The sequence below is a fragment of the Candoia aspera genome, chromosome 5, assembly GCF_035149785.1.
Source record: "Candoia aspera isolate rCanAsp1 chromosome 5, rCanAsp1.hap2, whole genome shotgun sequence".
Taxonomy (NCBI): domain Eukaryota; kingdom Metazoa; phylum Chordata; class Lepidosauria; order Squamata; family Boidae; genus Candoia; species Candoia aspera.
Genome location: NC_086157.1, coordinates 57,494,822 through 57,507,006, shown reverse-complemented (window position 1 = coordinate 57,507,006; position 12,185 = coordinate 57,494,822). Strand labels below are relative to the sequence as shown.

The window sequence follows — 12,185 nt, the reverse complement described above, 5'->3', positions numbered from 1 at the left end:
CAGGTTCTGTTGGAGGGATCTTTCCTATCCCACGTGAGCACCAGCTAATATCAATGTAACTGGCCACAAAGAAAACAAGACACCCTTAACCAATAAACAGAGATGCTTATCTGTAACTATATCTCTATTTTGGTTATGCTTGCTTCCCATTGAAGAATCACCCTGTGTCATATCCCTCGAATCAAAAGGTTCACAGAACCCCTTATCAGAGCATCTTCCTTTGGTCTCTTATCACTGGGAACAGACTCCGTGTCGCCAGATGGGAGGGGGTGCTGGATTGGAGTGTGAATTGGAATATTATGGCTAGGAATTTATGATGTTCACACGCCAAGGCCGGAGAGAGGAGATACACCAGAGAGCCACCTGGGTTGAGAAGGGGGGTGATATACTTTAATGGGAAGTGGGAAAAAAATAATTATGTGAATGTAGTTTTAAATGTAGGTTTGCGCGGGAACTCTCCATTCTCAGCTTTGCTCTTGTGCTGGTCATTTTGCTTCATTAAAACAGTAAAAGGAGCTTGGAATTTGGACTGTTATTGTGTGAATGCTTGAATGTGCCAGTGCTTACACACTGGGTATACATCAGGTTGTTGGAAAATGTTTCTGAGGAATCTAGAGCAAAGTTCATATTCAGGCCAAGGTGTGTGTTACATACAAATAGTGTTTGGGGTTTGGCAAGAAATAATTTTATTGCTACTAAGGTAAAGAACGCACAACTAGAACTGTAAACAGATTATATGCTGATGCTGATTTCTGGAGATTTTGTAGATCATAATATAAATGAACACTCTTCTTACTAGAGCATTTGCTCTGATAATCTCAGTGCCTGGGAAAAAGGGCAGTTTGGAAAATACTGGAAGTTCAGAATATCTGCAAATCCTTCTGTTTTTGGAGAGGTATTATTTGGATATTTACTGCTAAAGGGGAGTAGCCAGCACTAAAGTGAGATTATTTGGGTGTTGACTTTATGGAATAGAGTTTTTCAGTGATAGTATCTAGACTTTAATGATCCATCCCGCAAAAAGTCCAGGTAGATCATCCTGTATACCTTTTTAGAAAATTAATACAAATTTTGTTTAAGCTTGCATTTAATATTGGTGGATTTTTATTTACTGGCCAGGAATAGGATAGCATGGAACAAGATAGTAACCCAAAGTATGCCACTACTGAAAAATATATTTAGGGAGGCTTCCTTCTCCTCCCCACATTTAGTAATCATACAATTCTAGCTTTGGGGTGAGCTGGGCAAGCTCCTACTTACTAGTTAGTAAATTGTTTTTTCATTTGCAATATTATATATGTGTGGGGCAGCATTCGTAACTGTGTTTGTCATCCAGATTATATAATACGCAGTGTATGTATATTAGGGGCAAAGTTAGCATAATTTAGATAGTGGCACAATGCCTAAAGGATTAACATACAGACTGAGAGCTCTAGTTACTGCTTCTGCTACTATGAATCCTACTTACAGTTGTTGCTGTGCCCAGCAAAGGAGGGAATAGCCCAGTACAGTAGTTGATTAAGTGCTGCTTGTGTTCCAGTGGCCTGCATGCTTTAGTATTGGTGTTTGAATTGCATGATACAATATCTGACATACGATCTGGTGAATGGGACTGTTGGGATTTATATGGCAGTACCGGCAGGTTTAGACGTGTTATGCAGAGTACTGTGCAGAAGATGATATATTCTTAAGCCTAGCTGTGAGTTCAGAACTTCATTTTAGAACAGTAAGATTGTATGTGTGTCTGTGTGTGTACGTGTGTGTGTGTGTATACAGTATACAATATAGATATATAGATATACTGTATATGTAGCAAATATAATTTTACAGGTCAGGTTGCCTGTAATTACCAGATCTTTTGGATTTCAGTACCTGTCAGTCTCAATCAACAGGACAATGGCAGGAAGTTGATGTTCAGAACTTCTTAAGGGTATTAAGTGGCATACATATACTATACTTAAAACTTTCTCAGTGATCTTCAAGGAAGATTTTTTAAGAGAGACTAAGGACAAAAATAAAAGTTCACTTGAATGCAGCCAATTTTCTATCATTAGAGTTTTACTTTTTCATCAAGGGTTCCAAGATTTTTTTTTTAATTAACAGATTCCATGGCCTAAAAGCCCTTGATCATGAGCATGAACATTGTTGGGAGTTGCTTACCAAAACATATAAAAAATCATGCATTCTGTTCTAAAGTCTGTCATACACCTGTGAGATTTATTGAATAGTGTAGTGCTATCTTTTAAATAAAAATACACACTTGAGTCAATCTCAAATTCAAATGACTGCATGGACACAGCCATACAGTTTTCCTAGCAACAGTACAGAATCATTTAACATTGTTGTGTTCCAAGATATTTTTGACTCCAATCTGGCCATTGGGCTGGCTATTTCCTGCTGGTCTCCCATACAAGAACTAACTAGCCAGCTGCTGACCCTCCCTGAAACATTTTTTTTAATTTAATGATTCCTGTAGAAATTATGTTTAAATAATTTGAAAAACTCAGTTTGACAGTAAAAACAACCAACTACTGAAAGTAAAAGCAAATAATTCTGGGACTAGTTTTAAATTCTTGAAGCACAAAATGGCAAATCAATTATAATGTGAAAATTGAACAAATTATCCTTAGAATTAATTTTTATGGGACGGTGAGAATTATTTTAATTTTAAAGACAACATTTGCAGTAGTATATATGCAAATTATAAAGTGCTTGAAACTTAGCCAGAAGGTCCTCAACCATTTTGTGCCTATGCGTGCTTTTTAAATTTTGAGAGCATTTTAAGAATATTCTCAGAAAATAGCTGATGGCGGGTAAGGCAGTCACAAAACTCCCATTTGCCAGGAGGTAAATTATTGGTGACATTGCTTCCCTTCTTACCTCCCAGGATAATGTGCTCTGAATTGCAGTCCCTATTTTTATTTCTTTAAAAATTCTTTACAATATATATGATGGCTAGTGGCATTATTGGAAATAAAAATTATGACAGATGTTGGTGCTTTTGTTTCATTATTTTAGCTTTACATTTGTTCATTTGTTGAGAAGAATCTCAATAAAACAAAACTAGATGGAGCAAAGGGGCAAGGACTTTTCTGCTACCTATAACTAAGATGACCTTTGCAAACTATTTCAGAATTATCTTCTATCTAAATATTATTTGGTTTTAGCTGGTAGATATTTATTTCAAAAGAATTTTGAAAATGATTTGTAGCCATAGAAGCTCCTTTCTGAGCAACTTATAAATATTTAAACTAAATGTCAAATTGTTTCAGTAATTATTTCCAGAGGTTTGTTGTTGTAGCCACAACAACCCATAACTATCTATTGTAACTGCTGCTTTTATCCTGGTCAATATTTTGCAATTAAAATGAATAATGCAATTTATTTTATAGGAAGAGTTTTATGTTTGCTTCATCCGATTTTTCATGCTAGTTAAACCTCAATAGCTGCAGTTTTTTTCTGACGGAAAGCTTTGTTTGTCTGTTTTCTGTCTTCATTGATGGATACAGCTCCCTCACCACTTTGTCCCCCTTCAAGTATTTCCGAAGACCAGAACTGTGTTAATTCACATGGGATAGCAGTTAACAGGCTCTGTACCCAGGTCTCAGGTCTGGTCTGATAGTCAGTCTAATAACTTTAATCATACCTGTGGTTCCATTCATTTCCCAACCTGCAATGCTTTCATCTTTTTATTTTCATACTCTCTTTTCATCTCTGAAAAGAATATTTTGCTTGACCTTTTTTTTTATATTTTTATCAATATTTATAGATTTCCTTATACAGTTCTGAGGATGCCTTTCATTAAGGAACAAATGTTATGATTACATTTCAATAACGATAGCCCAAACAGTAAAATATGTTTCATGAAAAATCTAAGTAACAGAAAGTAAAACTAAAGCAGATTAGCTGCCCCCTGAAAAAACATCGAGTTTTGCTTTAAGCCCTTAAGGCTAGGGAAGCAAGAACAGTACCATCCAGGACCCTTGATTTTTTCTAATAAGAAAATGAGCTTCCCAGGCTGCAATAAGTCACAGAGCAGAATATTTGTTCTGGCATAAAGTATATCTCTTTTCAGGCAGATGGAGAATTGCTAAGTATATGTTGGCAGGTCCTTGCTCTTGATGAGTGCAAAGCCTGAAATAAGTTAAAGGTTTATGCTCTTATCAGAATGTTATTTGGAAAAAAAAATTATGATGTTTATTGCACATGCTGTGTACTTTTAAGTGTACTTATATAGCAGTCTGATGGGAAATGATAGCTTAAGTGACATCAGATATAAACAATTTTCTTATTCAGCATTGATTTCCTCCAAAGTTATTTTATATATATTTGTTTCACAGTACTTAAAACTCACTTGGAAATAAAAACTCAACTGAAAAAAAAAACACTGGTCCAGAAAGTTTATAATGTGCCAGTAGAACAAAATACATGCACATCTTTATATTTCAGGTCCTTTCTGTATCAAAAATCTTATGTAGTCAAAATGTACTTTATATCAACTGAGAAAGTTTTGTTTGTTTAGCTAATTAAAAAGAGGATTCTCAAGTGATAATCCTGTCACTTAATAAATCATGATGCTGATTAGTTCTTTGTTCCCTATGTTGCTAATCTATTACTGCTATGACACCAAGGGCTAATGGGTGTATGAAATCACTATTTGTATATTGTAGAAGTTGAGGTCATGACAAAGTTAAGTTGTCCAGCCATTGCTAAACTTCTGATAGAAATGTTCATTCTAGAAAATCTGTGGGTAGATACCAAACATGCAGTGTGTGCAAACTATTTCTGAGTTAGATTTCTGGTGCGGAAATGTGCCCGCAGGCTTAGCAGGCAGAGCTGACAACATGACAATTTTGGGGGGGCTCAGGTAGGTTTACTGAAGCCCAGGAACTTTCTCTGGATAAAGGAAAACACCTGGAATCATCCCATCTGTCCTCTGGACAGCTGCTTGAAGCCAGAAGATTGCAAACAGTGCTTCACATTTGACTGGTAAGAGCTAGCTGGGAGGTGGGGTCGTCATCATTTTCTAAGCGGTGCTGTAGCCTTAAAGGGACACTAAGACCGACCACCCCATTTCTAAATCAAATTTATGGGGTTTTTTTTAGTATGCGTAACCTAAGAGAAGATACTGGCATTTTCCTACACGTTGAATCAGTTGATCTGAACCTTCAGCTTTCTGTTTCTATTTTCCCATGGGAACTGTCTGCCTATCTCACTCTTGCTGGTGTAAATACATTCCGGAGCTTTTCCATATCTTTGACTTTTGCTGGTTAAGCTCCTAGGGGATGTTATAATCTACTGCGTGAGACATGGAAGATTTTAAACAGATTTTTTTCTGATTTCCACCAAGATTTTAAACGGATTTCTTCTGACTGCTACCAAGCTTTTATGCAAGATATTCAGGACATTGTGGAAAATATGAGATTTAAAATGTGCCATCAGGTTGGGGATGTGGTGGATGAAATTGAGGAATTTAAGAACAATAGAAAGGGTTTTTTTAAGACTGAGATTGGGATTTTTATCGAGGTGCTGGATGAAGATTGGATAGTGGAATTGGAGAAATTTAAGGGAGAGAGAGATCTGTAAGCAATAAGTGACATTGACGTCCTGGAGGAATGCCATGAAAAAGAAGGGGTCCTTATGTATGGGAGGTTTTTTGAAGAGAAGCTGGAATTTTTGAGGAGGGCAGTTGGGATGTTTGATTTTTTTCAAGAGAAAAGCTCTGTGCACTTTGTGGGGATATGTAAATGTTCTGGTTATTCTGAAGTGGGGTAAGTGTTAAAGAATGTTTATCTGGATTGTTTTAAGAGTTCGACTGATGTTACTGGCTTTTAAGGATTTGGATGGTTTTAAGGATTTGATTTAAGGCTACTGTTTTGAATTGTTTTTGTTTTTTGGGTTTATTAAGATTATTAAACTGTTGTACTATTAAGTATAATGGTAGACAATTTATGTGCTTTTTAGAATAGTAGTAGGAGTAGTGGTAGGGAGGGAATTATTAAATAAGTGTTACCTTTTGGTGGGGGAATTGTTTAGGAAGCCTATATGAATTTTTTTTCTTTATTTTAATATAAGGGAGGAGTAACTGTACTTAGTGATTTTTATAATGTGATAAAGTGGACTGATTTATAGAAATAATGTGGTTTTGGTTTAATATAGAGTAAGAGATTGATTATGGAAAGTTTTGTATATCCTTGCTGTTAAAAGTCAGAAGTTACATCTTTCTGTAATTTTGAAAAAAAAAATTATCTTGTTTTTTCACACCTTTTTAGTTCTTTTTTCTTTTTTTTTGTAGTTTTTTTTTTGTAGCTTTTATCCCTGTCTTGAAACTTAATAAAATTCTTTTTTAAAAAAGCCTATTTCTGAGTTAGAAGAGTTCTGCAAGGAAGAGTTGGAAAACCCCCCAAAGACTAGACTCTTAGGAAACATTTCAAATCTGTATTTGAATACCAGATGAAGTGTAACAAAGTACTGACTTGAAGTTTTCCAAAATGCTGGAGTAGCATATTTTATTATTTATTTTCAAATTGTAAATGGGAGCTATGCTTTGTTTATTACTGTAAATAATATGCATTCAGTTTTTCAGAGAGATGTCAGGTTTAACTTTGTACCATTCTATTCACTTGGGGCAGTGTTTCTCAATCTCAGCAACTTTAAGGTGTGTCAAACTCCCAGAATTCCCCAGCCAATTCTGGGCGCTGCAGTCCGCACATCTTAAGTTTGCTGAGGCTGAGAAACACTGACTTAAGGATTCATTAAAACATATAATTTGACCAAGCGTTCCTAAATATTTGGATGGGAAAGTATACCTTTCCATTATCCTTAGCTATTCTCTGATGTGCACTTTTTTATCCACAACCTCCTTCCAATCATCCTTCTTTAAGAATCATATTTCTTAGTTTCTATTAGCATAATTCCACATGTTTCTATAGCAATTTGTAGCAAGCAGCTTCTATATCCTCTTTCCTTATCCCCACTTTTCATTCATTGTGTGGGAAAATTAATGGAAGTTTTTATGCTTCTTCCAACAGGATTCTTGTTGTCTTACGAACATTCTGTTTTCATTCTCCTTTGTTTCACTTCTTTCCTTCCATATATATTTTTTTTTCACTGAAGACTCACTCTTGGCACTATCAAACGATCTGTCCCAAATTTAGAACTTTTCATTACTTCATATCCTTCACCAATTTTATAATTTTTTTAATCATAAACAATTAGATTAATCATATTATGGGCATGCTGAAGCAAATGCCTTTTTCTAAGCTGAAGCTAAGTTAAAGTTAAATACATACAACACATGCTGCACTTATGAGATGGGTTATAACCTTTTCTCCATACAAGTGTACATTTTTATTTACACTATTTGTATTAGTTCCAGATTATTTGACATGCTTATTTGTTTCAGAATTTTAGAGATAAAATAACTAGAATTATAAAATATAATTTATTCTGTTTTTCTTTTCTATAGGTTCAAACAATTTATTATACTAAATGTTGTTCCTTTATCTTAATTCAATTTAGATATAGATGTATTTATTTACATGGATAAAATTTTACAAGGTGTTTGTATGGTTTTGCTTTGTAGTGTCCTTGACAAAGGAATGGTCAGAAACACATTGAGCTTCTGTACAATAAATTATTTCCTACTGGTACTAGAGATACTCTCTCCTCTTCTTTTGGTTTTCGGGGCTTTTTTTTTTTTCTCGTACTTGCAAACAGGCTCATTTCTGATTTATTTATATGGTTGCATGTTTACCTTAAAAGTTTAATCTGTTTTTCATTAAGAAACATAAATCCAAAAGTAACTATAATTTTGTTCAAAACATTGGCCAATGTTTATGACGGATCATCAAGATATCTAATAAATGGAACTTTACCTTAAACAATTTATCTTTATCTGAACAAGAATCATCTTCAGATTCTGATATTTTTGTCTCTTAGGTGCTGGTGATCAGAGCCTTTTCAGTTCTCTGTATCCCACACTTTCTCAGCAGCTCCCAAAAGAACCCATGGAATGGAGAAGGTAATACAGTTTTTCTTCATCTTTAGTATATTTACCTACCACCAAAATGAACCAACATGTGTGATTTAATATACAAATAAAATCTATTCAAACAAAATCAAAATATCAAGCACTAATTTTCATTATAAAATAACAGTTAAATGTTCTTTAGTCTCTTGATACTAGAAGCTAAGGAGGAATACATATGGCAAGAGAACTTATACTCTGCTTTCTTGTGTTTAAAATTAAGTCGAACTGAAGTAAATTCTAGCTTCAGTTCAATAAACTTTGGATATCATAAGATACCATCTATAAGAACAGTGTTTTCTCTTTCACTAGGCACTTCTATACATTTTAGTTTTTTTATAAGAGAAAACAGGTTTGTATGAATTTTTGTATAAATTATTAAATCTGCATTTCCAAACTGAGTACGATTTCCTTATCTTTTCTATAAATATTTATCTGCACGCTCTCTGTTGTTCTTCAAGATTTGTTCATATGTGTCAGCTAATGTAAATGTTCTAAATATTATGCAGGTCTTATGGACGGGCCCCTAAGATGATTCATCTGGAATCTAATTTTGTACAATTTAAAGAAGAGCTACTACCTAAAGAAGGAAACAAAGCTCTTCTGACATTTCCTTTTCTCCATATTTATTGGACAGAATGTTGTGTAAGTAGTCTTGTGTGTTCAGAGCACAAGTCTTATATGTTTTTTTTTGGTGGCTGAAGATATTGTGTATTTGATTTTGCATCCTGTCATATTGTGATAAAAAACATTAAATTGTGAGACAATAGAAACATGCAGCTATAAAATAATCACATAGTACACATGTGGGATAGGCAACTAAAAACAAATGTTCTTATTTTAAGGTATTTGTTGTAGGATCTGTGTGGAAAAAAATATTAGCCTTTTTACTAATTGAGCTTAATAACTGTGAATATTTTTTCCTCCTGGCATACCAGAAAAGCAGTTCAAGCTTATTTATCTAGCAAATTTAATCTTGTGATTCATCACTTACACCCTTAGGATACGGAAGTATATAAAGCTACTGTAAAAGATGACATCACCAAGTGGCAGAATGTTCTGAAAGTTCATAGTTCAATGGATTGGTTAATTGTTGTAGTTGAGTGTGATGCCAAGAAAAAAAACAAAACGAATATCCTTCCTCGAACATCTATAGTAGATAAAATACGAAATGACTTCTGTAATAAGCAGAGTGACAGGTAAGATTTTTGGTATTGTAACATAAATCTGTGATAATCATTGCTGAATGTGCCACTGAAGTCTTCAGAAGCAGAGCATGCTCTTAGTGCTTCCATCTAAGACATTAACAATCTAAAATACCTAAAATAACAAGGGAGAAGTTTATCCCCTTTATCATCTGAGCATGTGAAAAATTGCTTTGGAGAATGCTAATTAATTCCTGCTTTGGGAATATTTTACCTTTGAAAAGCAGTTATAAATTATATAAGCAAGCAAAATCTAACTATATAACAACAAAAGCATGTTCAGAATGATCAAATATAAACAAATATAAGTTGCTCAAGAGACACTATTGTAATTGTTTGATTTTTCTGAATCTCCTTTGTCCCACTATGTTATTGGTGATATTATCGGATAGATTTATCTACAGTTTTGTAGTAGTCATATGTACCTAAGTAATACATATTAAGAGTTTTGAATGTAGATTTATAGTGTGTGCTGGCCTGAAAGTATATAATAATTTATTAAACTTGTATGTTGCCTGAGTGGTTGAGTGATTAAAAAAAACCATGAACTTTGAATTTGGCCTCTTGAGAAAGTATCATGAGAACAGCCAAAAAAATAGATATTTGTTTATTATAGTGATACAAAGATGATAATATCATAAATATGATTTAATAAATATGATTTAATAATCATAAATATGTCTACATTCACAAAATTTGGGTAGCACTAGCGGCTACTGAGAAAACTGCAGAAGAGTCTGATCATGGAGCAGTGATCTGACAAACTCAAAGCAACATATGAGTGATATGATGGGTTTCTTGAACAAGGAAGAGAATTCTTAACCTTGATATCATCAGTAGCAATCTGAAGTTAAAGACATGGGGCAGAAATTGGAGGGTGATTCCTCTTCGGGAAAGGATGCCAAGTTGGTTGAATTTGCCTCAGGAGCATGTGCCTTCTTGTACCATTTGGAAACTGTACCATTTGATTGTGCAATCTTGACTGAAATATTCACTCATTCATCTTACTACAGATGTGTAGTTCTGTCTGATCCTTTGAAAGACACTTCCCGCTCTCAGGAATCCTGGAATGCCTTCTTGACAAAACTTAGGACACTACTTCTCATGTCCTTTACCAAAAACCTAGGCAAATTTGAAGATGACATGAGAACTTTGAGAGAGAAGAGGACAGAACCAGGGTGGAGTTTTTGTGACTATTTTATGGTCCAGGTATAGTAAAACAGTATGTGGAAAAATAATTATTTAAAATAATATTTAAATATCATTTTGCTTTGCTACTCATCTAATAGAACCCGTTTATAATAAAATATATTTTCTTAAAGCCATTGTAAGCTAAAATCATGAGCAAAAGCTCTGCTTTGGCATTGCTTATGGGAGTAGCCAAACAGAAGTCAAACTGGGTTATTTGTCACAGTGCTTATAGAACTCACATTCAAACAATTATTATGTTCCAGTAGAGTGATAAATTTACAAGGTTTTCCTGAAAAGTTGAACTTGCAACTTGATTATCTTTCTCTGTCATAATCCTGACATCCTTGAAGTTGCAACTTGATTTTCTTTCTGTCATAATCCTGACAGCTTATGTGCGTGTGTCTGTGCGTGTGTGTGTGTGTGTGTTTATGTATAATATTTTTTGTTTGTATTAAAAGGAAGAATTGGCCTTTGTATTTGAAATGCTTCAGCAATTTGAAGATGCTCTGGTGCAATATGATGAGCTGGATGCCCTGTTTTCTCAATATGTTGTCAATTTTGGTGCTGGTGGTAAGTAGCTAAAAAGTGTACTTCTGTATATCCTTAATTATTTTTGCTTTGCAACATTTCAGTAGATCATTCTGAAGGACTCAGTATAATCCATGGAAATTTTTTAAACTTGTTACTGCCTTCTAATTAAAAAAAACTCACATTATGTGAAATATTCACATATTTTCACCAATCTGTTCTGTTCCTTATTTTGTATATTTGCTTGTTATAGATGGGGCAAATTGGTTGACTTTTTTTTGTCAGCCAGTGCGAAGCTGGTATGGGTTGGTTCTTCGTAAACCAATAGACATGGAAAAGAGAGAACTGATTCAGAACCAGGAAGCCACTCTGTTAGATCTGCGCAGTTACCTTTTTTCTCGTCAATGCACATTACTAATTTTTCTTCAGAGGCCATGGGAGGTATCTCAACGAGCACTAGAACTTCTTCACAACTGTGTGCAAGAGCTAAAGCTTCTTGAAGTAAGTCTATGTAATTTAATCTAAAAAGTGATTAAAGCTTATGTCTCTTTGTCATGTTTATCATTTGCTATAGATTATAGAGATGACCTACAATTTCAGGTAGGATTGCTAGCAGTTAGTGATTTATGTTAACTGCAGAAGTTTCAGGAAGCAGATTATAGTTTTGTACAGAAATTATAATAGAATCATTTAAGTCAACGAAGAAGAAATGTTTTATACCTCATTTTATTTATTTATTTTAATTTTTATCCAGCCTTTATTATTTTTATAAATAACTCAAGTTGGCAAACATACCTAACACTCCTTCCTCCTCCTATTTTCCCCACAACAGCAACCCTGTGAGGTGAGTGGGGCTGAGAGAGAGTGACTGGCCCAAAGTCACCCAGCCGGATTTCATGCCTCAGGCGGGACTAGAACTCACAGCCTCCTGGTTTCTAGCCCAGCACCTTAACCACTAGACCAATAGCTGTCTCTTCATATTTGAAGCAACATATGTCTGATTTGTGGAGAATGGAAAGGAAATTAAGAGCTTGATAAACTTATGTTTCATCTGAGAAAAACAATGTTGCCTATTAAGTAGTCTACAATAACTGTTTTATAAACAGCCAAATGACTTTTTATACAGTAGCAAGTCAATTCCACCTTACATTTTAAATAACAGAAGGGGAACACTATGTAGAGTAATCATAGTGTTTTAATTTAACTGATTTTTTAAATTAAAATTTAGTTTT

At 34.3% G+C, this 12,185-nt stretch overlaps 1 protein-coding gene across 2 annotated transcripts in view; it reads left to right on the top strand.

Moving 5' to 3' along the window:
• Nucleotides 1-12,185, top strand: part of TRAPPC10 (trafficking protein particle complex subunit 10) — a 61,687-nt gene that overhangs the window by 14,357 nt on the left and 35,145 nt on the right. For both annotated transcript variants that reach the window (XM_063305305.1, XM_063305306.1), the window contains exons 2-7: nt 7,942-8,023; nt 8,539-8,674; nt 9,032-9,228; nt 10,248-10,443; nt 10,884-10,995; nt 11,207-11,454. In XM_063305305.1, the coding sequence (XP_063161375.1) occupies nt 7,942-8,023; nt 8,539-8,674; nt 9,032-9,228; nt 10,248-10,443; nt 10,884-10,995; nt 11,207-11,454 (971 nt within the window). The remainder of the gene's footprint in view (nt 1-7,941; nt 8,024-8,538; nt 8,675-9,031; nt 9,229-10,247; nt 10,444-10,883; nt 10,996-11,206; nt 11,455-12,185) is intronic.